A 16,686-nucleotide genomic window follows, 5' to 3' on the forward strand; every position below is an offset into this window, starting at 1 on the left:
GCTGCAATGCTGTTCCTGAGCGGTGGACGATGGATATGGTGGTGAAGGTGTGGTTGTCGATGGCCTGCCAGGATGTCAACGTCGGGGGATCTGGATGAGTCTAGTACCGCATTGCCATGACGAACGGAACCGTCGTGCACCGCAAAGTACCTAGTACCAAGGAACTGCTGCACACCAACGTACAAGTTGATGTACGCAGTACTTACTTTCGAGCTACTCACTTACCTAGTACTTACGCAGCAGGTTGCTCGACCCGCAAGGCTAAGGCGCAAGTCGGCTGCCAATGCTGCTTCTCTGTACTCTGTAGCCTGGAGGTACAGGTACTTGCACGTATGCTTACAACTACTGTACGTTGTCCTAACACAACATAACATGTACAACGACTTAAGCAGGTGAACTCCGTACTGGTTGTACCGTGTCCGTGTACTTTGTGCTTTAGTACGACGAGTTCTCGCTCTTCTTGTCCTAGTAATTACTGCACTTGTACTCCATACTGTACAGCACCCAGGAGTATTACTTGCAAGCACAAGTATACTTACAGTACTCCGTACTTGTGAGTACCTACGAGCACAGGTGGGGTTGGGTAGGTCATATGCTGTTGATCTGATGCCCCCCAACTCCCACCGAACTTCTGCCGCTCAAGCCAATCAACGCGTTCCTGAGGATGGATGAAAGTCTTGTATTTATTATCTGCCCAGATGCAACCCAGTAATTATTGCATCCGTCATGCCATCCTCCCGGTTATTAATTATCGCACCACACTTGTTGGCCAACCTTCTAGAAGTCCATTCCTTTGTATATTTTCTCCGCCACCCGAAATCCAGACTTTGAGGCTTTGACACTTCTACCATCAACAACTACCCGCCTTGATCATGCCTCTCGTTGGAAGCCGTTGAGATGAGCCAGGACTATTTCAGCGACAAGGGCAAGGCTCCTGCACGTCTCGAACCGGATGCCGCCGACACGCCCTCGGCCAAGGACACTACTTCGCCGCCATCTGCCCGCCCGCATTATATGACGGTCGGCACCGGGTCTGCCTCGGAGCACGCAGCGCACCTTCAAGGCATGCTAGATGCGGACTCCGGCTACGGAGCAAGCGTGACGGACGATGATCACCGTGCGCTGTCGACGTCATGGGGCGCGGCCGTCCACCACGATCGACCACAGTCTGGCGCGCTGCACCAGATGTGGTACAACTCTCAGCGCGCCACTCTCGGCCGGTCGATAAACGGCGTGTTGGAGCTGTTGCAGACCCTGCGAGAAATGAATTCGTCATGGCCTGCCCACTATCCATCCATTCACCGAGCAGAAACCACCAGCTCGCCGCGTCCAGGCCTCGGGCATACTCTGTCGATGATGGGAGATGCCGTCACCGCTCCTTCGAGCGCAGCGCAACCCCCATCCCTTCGACGATCAATGACTTCTGTCGAGGATGCGTCGGCCGAATCAAGTCGAAGCGCCGAAAATCGAACAGCAGCCGAACCGCGGCTCGTCACACCTCAAATTGCTCAGGAGTTTTCCGTGTTGAAGCTGGACCTGAAGTTGGGATCTCTTCATCAGACGGAGTTGGTACACTCCCTGGAAAAGGGATCGATCGCCTCGCTCCTTGATGGCAAGATCAACTCGAGCATCAAGCATCTGCTCTCCCTCCGGGAGCGCATCGAAGACACATCGAGCAAGGTACTTATTACAGGTGACCTCAACGCGGGCAAGTCGACATTTTGCAATGGACTCTTGCGACGCAAGGTTTTACCCGAGGACCAGCAGCCCTGCACAGCCATCTTCTGCGAAGTATTGGACGCAAGGGAAAACGCCGGAATTGAGGAAGTGCATGCCGTCCATAGGGACACCACGTACAGCCGGACCGACGAATCTACATATGACGTTTTCCCCTTGAAGGAGTTGGAAAGTATCGTCTCGGACAACACGACATACACCCAATGCAAGGTGTACGTGACGGATGTCCGGTCGATCGATGAGTCGCTCCTCAACAACGGCGTCGTAGATATTGCACTCATCGACGCGCCCGGCCTGAACTCGGACACGACGAAAACAACTGCCATCTTTGCTCGGCAGGAGGAAATCGACGTCGTTGTCTTCGTCGTGTCTGCGGCGAATCACTTCACACAATCGGCCAAAGAATTCATCTGGGCTGCTGCTGCTGAAAAGGCTTACATATTCATAGTAGTCAACGGCTACGATGCGATCAAGGACAAGGAGCGCTGCCAAAAGCTCATATTGGACCAGGTCGCCGGCCTCAGTCCACGTACTTTCAAGGAGTCGTCCGAACTGGTGCACTTCGTGTCCAGCAATGCAGTTCTGGCTGCCAGGCCCCCACCAGGTGGCCCCGGCGGACCTGGCGACCCCGTGGGCGGCGGCAGCAGCAGCTCTGGCGGTGGAGGCGGCGGAGACGCCCCAGACGATGACCACAAAGGCAAGGACAAGGACAAGGACCGCGACCTTGGCAAGCTCCGAGACTTTGAGGCACTGGAACAATCCCTGCGTCGCTTTGTTCTCGAGAAACGAGCCCGGTCCAAACTGGCCCCTGCGAGGACATACCTTCTTAACATCCTGAACGATGTCAACACCTTGGCCTCGGTCAACCAAGAAGTGGCCAATTCCGAACTGGAGCGGGTCACGATGGAACTCAAGGAGCTGGAACCCCAACTAGAATCGGGCCAGAAGGCAAAGGCCGAGGTGGGCGAAGAGGTCGATCAAAGCATCGAAGAGACGTGCAGGGAAGTGTACGACCAGACGCGTCGCGAACTCAGCTCGGCCATCACCCATGCTGGCCAGGCCAACTACAGCATTCTGTACCCTGGCTTTCTGAGCGCCTTCCAGTACGCCGAGGATCTGAAGGAGGCGATGCTCTCCAGCATCGCCGATGCCGTCACGAGTTGCGAAGACCACGCGAGGGACCGGACTGTTCGAGGGGTCAACACCATCAAGCAACTCGGCCTCTTGCACATAGGAGACGAGTTCCAGAACCTCCAATTCCGGCCAGACGTCATGTTTCGGCGCAGGCGTGATGCGCTTGCCCGCCAAGTCGACATTCCCACCGACATCTGGGACTTTGTCGATTGGTCGACTCTCCTGCAGCGACAGGAAAAAGTTGCCGGGACGGGTATGGCCCTCACCATTGCAGGTGCCGTCGTGCCACGCATGGTGGGCTTGAACACGTGGATGGATCAGGCTCTGGCAGCAACGCGTGTACTGAACAACGAGAACCTTCGGCAGCTTGCGCTCCCTGCGATTGCCATAGCTGGTAAGATATCGATCCCGATTCCGCCATCGATCTTGTCTAACGTTGTGTTCAGTCATCGCCGCGTCGGCCTACGTCTTGCGCCAGATACCCAAGTCACTACCGCCACGGCTAGCGAACAAGATCTCAACGCAGCTCACTGAACTCGACTACGTGCACGCTAACGCGTCGCGGATTTCCTCGTCGGTCCGCAAGGTCCTCCACTTTCCCGCCGACAATCTTCGCGTTGGGCTGGACCAAAACGTCAAGGAGCTAGGCAAGCGGAGAGAAGAGACGGTCAAGGTCAAGGGTGAGAGCGAACTGGCCTCCAAGTTCTTCCGCGGGCTCGTAGCCAGAAGTCGAGAGCAGCGAAGCATAGTCGAGGGCGTGGACCTCGACACGCCGCCGTAGGACATGCATCAGCCATCTGATCGCCAACGGAGCCTACTTCCGCAAGGACGGGTAAGTCGCTGTTTGCCAAGAAGTGGTCAAGGAAATGGCAGTGGAATTTCGAGAGTTCCTGGACTCTTGAAAGTTTACCAGTGACGGGAAGGCTCCTCTTCTCTGACTTTACGCGTTGCAATTCTTCACACACACACACACACACACACACACACACACACCCCTTCCCCCCTCATAAAAACAGCTTTGATCAAGCCAACCACAAGCATGCCTCCTACGACTTCCCTCGATCCTTGGAACAATAATATACCCGTCTCTCCCTTGCCAAGGGGAATAGAAGATGCTTGGCGAAGGCCAACGTGCCTAAATCTCGGGTCCTGTGCGTGTCATGAGTATTGCAAGCAGTCATCGGCTGCTTGCGAATGTAGGTCCGAGAGCAGAAGGATATTTCATGTTGATGAAAATAACTCACTTGCCTGCACTGCCAAGGGCGAGGGAATTCATTTTCATATACTGCGGCATGACATATACATGCAATACCATGTGCCATGGAGGAGAGATTGATACCACGATCCTTGCAGCCACCGTCTCGTCACATCTCGCCAAAGACACATCCTCTGCCATCTGGCAGGTACTTGCAGCGATTCGCATGGAGAGGGAACACGGCAGTGTCGGTCACTCTTGTTGTACATGTGAGGCTCATTGCTAGCCTCCAAACTCTCAAATCTCAAGGCTGCGTCGAACGAAGTTTCCAATGTCCATCTGAATGTAGCCGAGCAGGTTAAAGGGAGGGCTTGGCCGGGTTGCTACCAAGTGCACTTCCCACCTTCTCAGCGGTGGTGCCCTGATCAGCGCCAGCGGTCAAGAGCTCACTGCCCTGCTGCCTCATGTTGTACTCCTGCTCCATCGCGGTGAGCTGCTGCTCCTGGGCAAAGGACAGCGCAAAGGGGACTCCGAAGAAAAGAGCCGAAGTGGTGATGACCCAGGCTCCTTTTCCGCTGAAGGAGAGAACGCTCCACGCCTTGCTCGAGATGGAGCTGACGTGGCTGGAGACCCAGCCTCTCGTGGTGGGAGGAATGATGTCGCGTAGGGCGTATAGTCGTTCGGCAAACGTCTCGTTTGTGGGATCAAAATCGGATTCGTTTGAAATCTCGGAATCTTTGTGAATGGCAGTCAGCGCGCCTGCGTTGCGTGGAGGCCGGCACATGATGTGATGGACAAACCAGTATCGGTGAAGTCATCCTCGTCAAGGTCGTGCTCAGCCTGGCTGGACTGAAAGTGCTCGTCCTCGACTTCGGTGAGGGTAACCATCTTGGGAGATAAAATAGGTGTAGATGACGAGGGGAGGAGATGGGTTATGAATCAAGGTCCCTTTGGCGATGTCGACCCTGCGCTACCTGACGAGGAGGTTTTCACAAGCCTCGGGGTGAACTCCTTCGACAAGGCGAGCAATACGATCGGTGGTGAGGGCTGACGCAAAGGCTCGATTCGAGAGCTTCCCTAGGCCGTATCGTCAAAGGGGAAGGGATGTCTTTTGCTTGAGTCCACTCAGTTGGGAATCGCGTCGACGGCGTTGCCTTTTCAGAAATTTTGGCCAGTTGGGATATTTAGACTGGCGGAATCTCCGACACCACGACAAGGTACAATCAAGAGGTACACATGTGCTCATGTGCACAGCAGTGGCAGCTCAGAGCTTCTGACTTGAGCCAAGTTTAACCGAAGTAATGGCGGTGTCACGTGAGGTGCTGTGTCATCTTCCGGTCGACCCTGTCGCGTTGGATTATGTAATACAACCCATGAGAAACGAAGTAGTCTTCGGACAGCCCAGACCAGAACGACGGGCCTTTGACCAACAAGAAAGTGATGGCAATCTCGCGGTAGTGCGCTCGTATTCACGTATGCGTACGAGCACGCGTGCATGCACCTATGCTATGCGTACAAGTAATTAAGGACACTCTGGGCACGTAGTCTACAATGGGCAAGGATGGGATTCCTCATCAACCACCACAGGTCACGAGATCTGGCTTCTCCACGACACGGCACCTTGCTTTCACTTCTGTCGTCCCCTGTTCAACTTTTGCACTTGCGTGTACAACAACTCCTTCGCTTGCGGCACTCGTCCTAGGTATTTCGGTCAACAGAAGACGGGCCGTGGACCCGTGTGTGGTACCGCCGCCAGCAACAACCCGAAAAGCTAATAATAGATTTCATTGCTCTAGGGGTCTTGTTCGAGTCACAAGTGAACGTCACTTGACGAAGGCACTTTTACACCGTAGATGGTTGAGAATGAGAAATGATAATGAGACATGAGAAATCGGAACCGCCATACCGGTTGTCGCACCTTGTCTGCCACGCACCATAGAACTGGCACGAGCATGTTTGTTTTCGTCACGGAATCCGGGGAGGACATCCGGTCGGTACGGCATGATGAAGCCGAGTTCATAGGAAGTGGATCGTCGGCGGACGCGGTGGTTGAAGCTGTACAGTCCGTTGTATGAGTTGGTACGAATGAAGTCCTCGTATCCATCCCGTACATGCATTTAGACCGGAATGAAACAATGGTACGTACGTACAGGTACAGTCCGGAGTACGGCAAGTAACACGGAGACGAAGCACCAAAAATATACTGTAGAGGGCGTGAGCAAGTAAGCACCGAAGCATAGCAAGCCCTACATGTACTTGCATGTACGGCGTATCACTGTATACGAGAACGGGTAATGCTGTACTGTACGTGTATTCCACTCGTACCCGTACGCAAGCCGCGCTCGACAAAGTGTTTCCGTGACCTGCTCGCAGGGGTGTTCGGCCGATGAAAGCAAGCAGAGCCGAACGGAAGGCGAATGGCGGCAGGTTCGATTTCTGTTGACCTCGTGATGCAACGCCAACACGCCAGACTCGGGAAGGCACAGGTCGGCGATTGACCGGTGTGCAATTAGGCGGAGGGAGGGGTTGGATATACCAATCGGGCGATGGATCTCGTGGTCATTGTCATCGTCATGAACGCGTTGGTCGTCAGCGCGTCGCGAATTCTAGGCCTGCCTTGCTTGCGTTGTAGGTATCACCGTGGCCCTTTGCCTTTGGAGGAGCGGTTTGGGGAGCGACGATTGATTGGCCACTGGCATCGGTTTGGTTCGGTTCACCGGGGTTTGTTTTCGCTTTGCATCTTGAGAATCCCATGATCACCAGTCCGAAGTGACAGGTCGGCGGACACTACCGTTCTCGAGGAAGGCCGAGCGCGGCGCATCAAGTAAAACGGGGGTAATAGAAACTGGAAGCTGAGAAAGCTGGGGGTAATGGAAATGCTCTAGGGCCATCGAAAGGGGTCTACGGATGAGCCGGCCGACGGTTAGTGGGGCGTGCATCATTGTGCTTGCTTACAGTATAATACTTACTACTCACGTACTTGTACAGTGGCTGGGTCAACTCAAAATCACACTCGACCATCCAACTCCAGCGTCAAGTCGTCGTCCCAGCGGGGACCGAAGGAGGAGCCGGTCCGATTTCTTTTTCCATTTCCCCGCGGCCATTGATTCGAAAGCTGCAACATCGGTAGCGGTATTGAACCTGCGTACCAATGCATGTACAAGTAATTGCTCCGTACGATGTACGAGCGTTACTTTTGTACTTGTACGGAGTACGATACATGTACCCGTAAGTATGTGTAAGCGGATGGGTGTGTGCACGTATCAACGTGACACGTACTTGTCCGAGTACTTGACCAGTACAACATGCAAGCACACGTACAATGCACAAGCATATGTGTAAATGCACATTACAACTATGTATAAGTATGTTGCGCTGTAATTACTTAAGTACTAGGTAGGTACGGAGTAATATACTCGGTACGGAGTACTTTACATGTACTGCAATACTTGCTTGCGCCGACAGTACACCTACGACTACGGCGCAAGAAAAATACCCAAGTACTCGCATAGCAGCAAGTACACCGAACAAGTACGTACGGAGTACGGAGTACGTCCACTTGTCTTGTTGGCACACCTACCCTGCACTTGTAATGATGCATGCAAGAACATGTGGATGCGAGCACAGCACCTACAGTAGAGTACTTCACCTGCAGCACTTCACCTACTGTAAGTACTAACAGTACTTCACCTGCTAACAGTACTTCGCCTACCGTACTTCACCTACCGTGCCTACAGTGCCTCGGTGCTTGTTGGTCGTGTGGTCGTTCCAGAACCTATCCCTTCAAACGAGACCCCGTCCGTCATACACTCGACGCATACTTGCGCGAGTACACCGACTCGGAAAGCGGGCGCCAGCACGGCGGGCGCTGTGACGCCAGAGGCTCATGTGCTTAATTAAGCTCATCCCCTGGCGGCTGCGCCCACTCACCGCGAATCCCGCCACCTCCCAACCATTGGCAATAGCACCTCGCGGTACGTGAGCAAACGAGGCTAGTGCTCACACGACGATCAACAGGGTGAACTCAGACGCAGCCAAGCCTGTAGGTGATCGATCTGCGCCGTGTGACTTGTGCCTGCCGAAGCATTGTCCTTTGCTTGCATGCAGATACAATGCATCGCATGCCACGACCACACCTATACGAGCGTGTTGGCAACCTCATGCACATGCACCTTCACTCTAGTGTACCTGCCACATCTGCAGGTCAGTGTTGGCAGGTATTGGCCAAGTACCGAGCCCTACTCGTTGGGGTTATTGCCCACCAAGTAGCAGGTGCACGAGACACCCTAGTAGGCTGCCCTTCCGGTGTGCCGCTGAGGGAAAAATGCCAGGTCTGCCAACGGCACGGTCGGCGGTACGAATGCACACAGGCATTTGGGCGGGGGGGGGGGGGGGGGGCAAGTACAACAATTACGTGCACTCGCCCGAGTACCTCTCACCAGGAGGTACAGCAGAAAGCACAATTTGGCGAGCTTGTTTCAGTCGCTCAACCAAGTAAGCATGACCACTCTGCCCTAAGCGCAGGTGTCGAACGGAATGCAGCGACATCAAGTATGAGCAATATGTCATCGAGGGCTGAATCCCGGATGGTGATGAGGGAATCGACTCACGGCTCAGGCTCCGATCGCGGCAGGGTGGCTCGTACATGTACAGCACTGTATTACAGTGCAAGTATTACTCCAAGACGCCCTTGTCGGCAGCACTTGCATCTCGCCTGCAAGCACGAGTACGTACAAGTACAAGTACACGTACACGTACTCGCTTACGTGCACGAGTGGTATTGCCGACAACGTGCCCGAAGAACGGTCCGTCTACGGAGTACGGAGTACTGTAGATGCCAATAGTACCTCGCACCTGTGCGTTGTACAGGCACTAGTAGATACTAAAATAATGAGTGAGTAGGGAGTAGTACCGGCAGCTATAGGCACTGTGCTGTACTCCGTACTGTGCAGTACATCGTAGTGCCCAAGTACAGTAGGTACCTACCTGGCAGTACTTCCACGTACTTGGGTGTAGAGACTCGTTCACACCCGCATGAGGTTTGGAGAGCCCGCCCAACCGGACGTTGTCCCTTTCCGCGACACATGTCTGGGGTACAGGGTTGCTCGGGCAAGAAGCGCGATCGAGAAAAAGCTGGGGATGGGAAGCAGCCGCGGACGGCTTGGCCGGCTTGACCGGCTTCCCCAATGATGCACCGCGGAAAATTTCTGATGAGTCTGCTGATGCACTCGCAGGGACAGCGCGGTGTCCATCGTCACCGATGGTGGAGCATCGATACCGATGAGGCTAGTGGCGAGCGTTTGATGGGAGGGTCCTGACTGACTGGTGCAGGACAAGTCGTTTGTACAAGTACTGTACATGTACTTCAGTCCGCGGAGAGCTTCGTGCATGACGATGGGGGCAATGCCTCATACCTGCCGACAAGCCGGACAGCGCGGCAACTTACGAGCACGCATGCTGGTACTACCCGTATTCCTAAAATGCCTGCCTAGCACGTGCAGCATTCATATTCGCATATTTATTTGTGCTCGTTTGTAGGGGTCTCGCTGCGGAACTCGTACGCTACCACCTCGCTGCTCTTTTATCCGAGCAATCCTACTCCGTACATTACCTGCAAGTTCTTCCGGTACAGCGTGCGTGAGCACATGTACTGTAGGTACGTGTACTGTAAGTGTAAGTCCTCCGTCCGGTATTAGGTGTACATGCAAGTACGGAGTACTTCAAGTATAGTACCTTAGTATTGTACTGTACTGTAGGTTGTCCGTATGGAGAACAATACAAGTACTCCAAGTTTCCGCTGCTAGGTGGGGCGGCTAGCACAGGTTCTGCAGAGTTTTCTTAGAACCTCTCAACCCCGCTGGAGATGCTCCGTACGTACTGCTACGTACGCATACAGTAGTACTTACTTACAGCACTTGCACAACTGCAGTACGGAGTACATCTACTTTACTGCTGCGTATAATTAAGTACTTGCTTACCAGTACCTGATTGTATTCCACCGCAGAAGTACCCGTACTGTACTTGCAGGTTCCATTCTTAGTACCTTTGTGTGGAGTCGGTGTACGTGCCACTCATAACATCTCCGTACCTGGATAGGCACAGCAGCTCCAAATACGGAGTACATGTGCAGCTTGTAAGTAAGTGTACTGTACTTGTATTCCGGAGTGTTGGTGAATTATTGTCCACACTCCATATTTGCCAGTAAGTTAGTGGAGAGTACAAGCACACCTACCGTACTCCATACTTGCGGGCAGTACTTACATGTACAGTACAAGTACTGTAACCCTTCAAGTAGTTACGTACCTAGTACAAGCATACTCTTACTCGTATTTAATATGCACTTCCAAGTACACGTACAAGTACGGGGTAATTGCTGCACACTCTACTTCTACTGCACATACGTATACAAAGGTGTACAGTATGCTGCGTGGAGGAGACTGGTGGGTGCCGCTCAGCCGCTCAAGTCCCTCGCCGCTACGGATGCCTGCGTGCCTGCATCTGCGTCGCAGGCCATGTGCCAGAATCCTGGGTCGCACCAGTGCTCTTTTCGCGCTAGCGCTTCGGTGATATTTGGTAATCGACGGGACGGGGAGCCCTTCGCCTACGACGAGCTTGCTTCGGCGGTGATGACGATCGATACCTGGCGATCACGCAAGCATAAAGTACAAGTAAGTACGGAGTGCGGCATACGTGTTCTCCGCGTTGGGTTCCCCGCCTCGGGCGATAAATGTGCACGTGAGGGGTAGCATGCGTTGCTGCTCCTCGACAGGCCAGGCTCGCCGTTGTCGGACTTCAAATCATGTCCTGCAGAGTGGCCTTGGTGGCAAGAGTCATCATGTGCTCCTCCTGTCTTGGACGACGTTGCGAGTGGGAATTCCAACCGAGTTCTGGCAAATAATAATAGACTGTTCCCAGAGCGTCTATGGCAACGGACGGACAACTTTATTAGCGCAGGCGCAGTTCAGGGTCACTTGACCTTGTTTTCATTGCACAGGGGTGGACCACCCGAGTAATGAAATACACACGGCGGCCTTAGAATTACGTACGATGCACTAAGCGTTTTCGTGCCGATAGTTCCTCGACCCTCCAAGTACGTACAACTAATTACGGTACATGCTGCCACGGACCAGCGACGGCCACCATGACCGCTGTGGCGAGCAAGTCAAGCCGCTCCGACATGGCTTCCTGCCATGTTCATGTACCGCCCGACGTTGGCATCTGCCAATGCCTTTCGGTGCAAGAGGCCCGAGGCACGCTCGTGAGGATCTTTCTCGTACGATTGATTAGACGCATCACTCCATGCGGAGGGCTATTCAGATTTGCAGACAGGACGGCAATTGGCCGGCGGGTTGGCACTCGTTCGTGCGCCGGGAGGCTTTGTTCCCGTCGGCGTACTGTACTGCAGCTCGTAACAAACATTGTGCTTGCACTTTATGTCCCAGAAACGGTTTAGCCCTTGGTGCGAGACGCCCGCATGTTCGGCGAGCATTGAGTGTCAGTATAATACAGGGACGTCAAAGGTGTACTTGAGCACTGTACTCCGTACATGCGCATACATACAAGTACTTACTTGTATGTGAGTAGGTACTTGCAACTACTTAATTGTACGTACTGTACTAATGTAAGTATGTACGGAGTACTAATGCACTACATGCACGGTAGCGTGCTGTACATGCGCTGTAGTGCAATGTACACGTGCAGAGTGCAGGGCCAATGTACACATGCACGTACTGTACATGTAGTTGTACTCGGGTACCCAGGTTCCACCTCCTACTGTACATGTACACCCACCCACATGGTACATCTTACATGTACATGTACATCAACTGTACTCCGTGCTTGAAGATTACTCGTGCCGACCAGTCTGGGTCCCGCCTCCCTTCCCAGCCCACCCCGCGAGGTACGAGGAGTACTGTACACTCCGTACCTGCCGGGGTTTAGCTGCCCTGCAATTTGTACCGTTGCCGTACCTCGCTTGATGGGGCGTGAAGGGGGAATGATGATGCTAGCTCTGGCGTGGCCTCGAGCGCTGTTGCGTCAAAAGTACGAAAGCCAAAATATGGTACTTAATGGAAGCCCATCCGCCTCGTCCTTGCCTGGCTCTATATGGGTCACGATTCTCTGGGCATCGATTACGAGTCCTTCCTCCGTCAACCTTCTCGTGCCCTCTCTCCCTCTGCCTCCAATTGGCATATATTTCCTCCATTTCTACTCACCCCCCCCTCGCATCTGCCATCTCCGCGGCAACTCATGCCCCCCTCCATCCCGTACTCTGCCCTCCTACCTCGACATCGCCTGCTTGCCTCCCCCTTGCCTTGCTCGCCGCCGTTGCCTGCTCGGTAGTCTCCTGGTATGTTGGCTCTCTCTCCAATTTCATCAACTATCCCTCCATCTCGAACATGCACCTCGCCCCTGCTCTGCACCGTCCATTCCCTTTCTCTGCCCAGAGCCCGCTGAGGCTGTCAGGCGTTGGGTTGGCCTTTGCCCGCTTTGGTGGCGAGTGAAAGGATGCGAGCCGTGCCGAGGGCCTTGGCTAACGAGGCCGCAGTTTGACGAACATTTCTACAAAATAATCACAAAGTCCCAAGCGTCGTCGCGTGCGCATCCCTCGCCGGCTTGCATACCCTGCCCGTCCATCCTGCAGGGCACCGAAATCGCTTCAACCCCGCCATCTGCCCCGCCAACCGGTCCAACAGTCCGGCCGCGTTCGAGGTGCATTGTGCCTGCAGCGTCGCCGCCAACCATCGGTACCATCGACAGGCTTGGACAACCCAGCAACCTCATTTTCCGCAGTCTCGACTGTGAATTCTGTTCAATTGGCCCGCTGCAACCCCGCGGGTCCATAGGAAACCACGGATTGGTCAAGGTGAGTCCGATGATGGTCGCCATCCCGTCCTGGCTTTCCTTCCTTCGTTCATTTTCTCGCGGCCTGCTGGGTGGTCGAGACCTGCGCACGAAACGTCAGCCGTAACCTCTCCCTCCTACCTACCTTCCCCCCTGGTCACGTCTCGATGCAGCCTGCCCGTGGCCTCGATTCCAGGCCACGGCAAACTTCTCCCTCCGCATCGTTCGTTGCTTCGTCCCCATTCCACACCCTGCTCCGCGCTTCCACATGCGTGCTCGTCCCCTGTTGTGTCGCCTCGTTGGCGTACAAATACGTGCCGCGAACCTACGTCGGTCAGGCGCATCCCTCGACGCAAAAGGCTAACGCTTCCCCTCGAGCAGATTTCGTGCTGAATATTTAATCCGCCAACAAAAGACGAAGAGCCGCCGCCCATCATGGCGTCCATTGTGCCCAAGCTTAAGCCGCTGATCAGCATTCAGTCGGAAGAGTCCAGCCGTGGGCCCTCGCCCCAACCCACACACTTCAGCGTGCCCCTCCACAGCAACACCAATGGCCACCGAACTCTCCAGTCGGGAACTGTCGGCTACGTTGCACCCGAGTTTGCCGGAAAGCTCGAGCAGATGAAGACCGGTAAGCGCCCGCAGGATGCTCGGAGCCGAGTTCGTTGTCTGTCGGTGGCTGACGTCTCCTGCCTTTCCAGTCAAGGACATCATCTTGCAAAATGGATGGATCCCCGAGGCTCTCGTGGAGGAGCAAATCCGCTGGTTCTACGAGAAGCTCGGCATCGACGATGTGTACTTCCGCATCGAGATCCCCGATGTCATTGCCAGCCAGATCACGTCGCTCTACGCCGCAAAGGTGGCGGCCTATTCCCGGGAGGACAAGCGGGAGGAAATCCGCTTGGACATGGAGGCCAGCGACCATGCCATTTACATCGACACCAGCGAACCCGGCAAGGGCCACGTCGCCGGCCCCCGATACGAGTCGCGTCTCGAGGCCAAGTACCTTGACCACCAGGGCAAGACCAAGTATCGCGTCGAGACTTTCCGATCGCCCGCCGTCATCGGCGCCAGTCCCAACTCGAAGGCGACGCTCCGTTGCTACTTCGTTTACCAGTGCCAGTTTCGTCAGCAGCCCGAGACGACGGACCCCAAGGAGACCAACATGGAGCTCATCTCCGACAGCGGCTTCTGGCAGAAGGCGACGGACAACACGAAGCAGATCTACCAGGAGCTCATCGAGCTGGCCGTGAACCGAGCCGGCCCCGTCATCGAAGTCTTCGACATCGAGGGCGTCTCGGAGAAGCGTCTCGTCGTCGCCTTCCGCACCCGCACCGCTCGCGGCATGTTCTCGGCCCTGAGTGACTTGTACCACTACTATGGCGTGACGAGCTCCCGCAAGTACGTCGAGCAGTTCTCCAACGGCATCACCGTCATGAGTCTCTACCTCCGACCCGCTTCGCACCTGGAAGGCTACTTCCCCCCCATGGACGAGTCGATCCGCCAGATCACCAAGGAGATCTCCCTCCTCTACTGCCTGCCCCAGAACAAGTTCCACAACCTCTTCGCCGTCGGCGACCTGAGCCTGCAGGAGGCCGTCTACGCTCACTCCGCGTGGGTCTTCGTGCAGCACTTCCTCAACCGCCTGGGGCCCGAGTACTCGTCGCTCTCCCAGCTCCTGAACCCGACCGACACGGCCCAGGCGGCGCTCCTGTCCAAGCTCAAGCGACGCCTCCGAACGGAGACGTTCACCCCCGACTACATACTCGAGATCATCCAGAACTACCCCGACCTCGTCCGGTCGCTGTACGCGTCGTTTGCCAGCGTCCATCTCGGCGTCGAACGCGATCAGTACATGGTGGCGCCCACGCCCATCGTAGAGGTGCTGTCGGACGAGAGGCTCAAGGAGACCATCTCCAAGAACGTGGCCAACGAGCACGAGGAGATGGTCATGACGGCCTTCCGCGTCTTCAACAATGCCATTCTCAAGACCAACTACTTCACCCCGACCAAGGTCGCCCTCAGCTTCCGCCTGGACCCTGCCTTCCTTCCCGAGGTCGAGTACCCTCGGCGCCTCTACGGCATGTTCCTCGTCATCGGTGCCGAGTCGAGGGGGTTCCACCTTCGCTTCCGCGACATCTCCCGCGGCGGCATCCGCATCGTCAAGTCGCGCAGCAAGGAGGCCTACGCCATCAACGCGCGCAACCTCTTTGACGAGAACTACGGCCTCGCCAGCACGCAGCAGCGCAAGAACAAGGACATCCCCGAGGGCGGCTCCAAGGGCGTCATTCTGCTGGACCCCAAGCAGCAGGATCGAGCCCAGGAAGCCTTCGAGAAGTACATCGACAGCATCCTCGACCTCCTCCTGCCCGCTGCCAGCCCGGGCATCAAGAACAAGCTCGTGGACCTCTACGGCAAGGAAGAGATCCTCTTCATGGGCCCGGACGAGAACACGGCCGACCTCGTCGACTGGGCCACGGAGCACGCCAGGGCCCGAGGAGCGCCCTGGTGGAAGTCGTTCTTCACCGGCAAGTCGCAGAAGCTCGGCGGCATCCCCCACGACAAGTACGGCATGACGACGCTCTCGGTGCGCGAGTACGTCAAGGGCATCTACCGCAAGCTCGACCTGGACCCCTCGACGGTCAGGAAGATGCAGACGGGCGGCCCCGACGGCGACCTCGGCAGCAACGAAATCCTTCTCGGCAACGAGAAGTGGACGGCCATCGTGGACGGATCCGGCGTCTTGGCCGATCCCAACGGTCTCGACCGCGACGAACTGCTTCGCCTGGCCAGGAAGCGTGCCATGATCAGCGAGTACGACATGAGCAAGGTGTCCAAGGAAGGCTACCGCGTCCTCTGCGACGACAGCAACATCACGCTGCCCGGCGGCGAGGTCGTCAGCAACGGCACCTCGTTCCGCAACACGTACCACCTGCGCGACACCGGCATGACCGACGCCTTCGTGCCCTGCGGAGGACGTCCCGAATCCATCGACCTGATTTCGGTCAACAGGCTGATCAAGGACGGCAAGACGACGATCCCGTACATCGTCGAGGGCGCCAACCTGTTCATCACGCAGGACGCCAAGCTGCGCCTCGAGGCGGCCGGCTGCATCCTGTACAAGGACGCCTCGGCCAACAAGGGCGGCGTCACGTCGTCGTCGCTCGAGGTGCTCGCATCCCTGTCTTTCGACGACGAGGGTTTCGTCGAGAACATGTGCGTCGATCCCAAGACGGGCGAGCCGCCCGAGTTCTACAATCAATACGTTCGCGAGGTTCAGGCCAAGATCTGCGAGAACGCCCGGCTCGAGTTCGAGGCCATCTGGCGCGAGCACGAGGCCACGGGCGCCCCGCGGTCCATCCTGTCCGACAAGCTGTCCGTGGCCATCACGGACCTGGACGAGGAGCTGCAGCGATCCGACCTCTGGGCCAACGAGAGCATTCGTCACGCCGTCCTCCAGGACGCCCTCCCCGCGCTGCTCCTGGAGAAGATTGGACTGGAGACGATCATCTCCCGTGTGCCCGACTCGTACCTGAGGAGCATTTTCGGAAGCTACCTGGCCAGTCGGTTCGTGTATGAATTTGGCAGCGAGCCGAGCCAGTTCGCTTTCTTTGACTTGTGAGTACCTTTGACGCCGATGCCGAGCCGTGACGTGAGCTTGTGCACGTAACTAACGCTGCAGCAGCATGTCGAAGCGCATGGCGAAAATGACGGGAAAGAGTGACGGTGCCGAGCAGGTCCGCGAGTTGTCCGTGAGCGGTGGTGTTGGGCTGTAA

The 16,686-nt window shown here is 55.8% G+C and overlaps 3 protein-coding genes across 3 annotated transcripts; 2 read left to right on the top strand and 1 right to left on the bottom strand.

Moving 5' to 3' along the window:
- Positions 1 to 897: 897 nt before the first annotated feature.
- On the top strand, positions 898 to 3,652 carry DCS_03648 (uncharacterized protein; the record flags this gene model as incomplete). Its single annotated transcript, XM_040800965.1, has 2 exons — positions 898 to 3,265; positions 3,318 to 3,652. The coding sequence occupies 2 exons, from the start codon at positions 898 to 900 to the stop codon at positions 3,650 to 3,652; spliced, it is 2,703 nt and encodes a 900-aa protein (XP_040655998.1).
- A 772-nt stretch (positions 3,653 to 4,424) lies between these two features.
- Positions 4,425 to 4,954, bottom strand: DCS_03649 (mitochondrial import receptor subunit tom-22; the record flags this gene model as incomplete). Its single annotated transcript, XM_040800966.1, has 2 exons — positions 4,425 to 4,801; positions 4,867 to 4,954. 2 exons carry the CDS (start codon positions 4,952 to 4,954, stop codon positions 4,425 to 4,427), a joined length of 465 nt encoding a protein of 154 aa, XP_040655999.1.
- An 8,391-nt stretch (positions 4,955 to 13,345) lies between these two features.
- On the top strand, positions 13,346 to 16,686 carry DCS_03650 (NAD+ dependent glutamate dehydrogenase; the record flags this gene model as incomplete). The annotated part of the gene is made up of 3 exons (XM_040800967.1): positions 13,346 to 13,541; positions 13,612 to 16,528; positions 16,593 to 16,686. 3 exons carry the CDS (start codon positions 13,346 to 13,348, stop codon positions 16,684 to 16,686), a joined length of 3,207 nt encoding a protein of 1,068 aa, XP_040656000.1.

Source organism: Drechmeria coniospora, chromosome 02, assembly GCF_001625195.1.
Source record: "Drechmeria coniospora strain ARSEF 6962 chromosome 02, whole genome shotgun sequence".
NCBI lineage: Eukaryota > Fungi > Ascomycota > Sordariomycetes > Hypocreales > Ophiocordycipitaceae > Drechmeria > Drechmeria coniospora.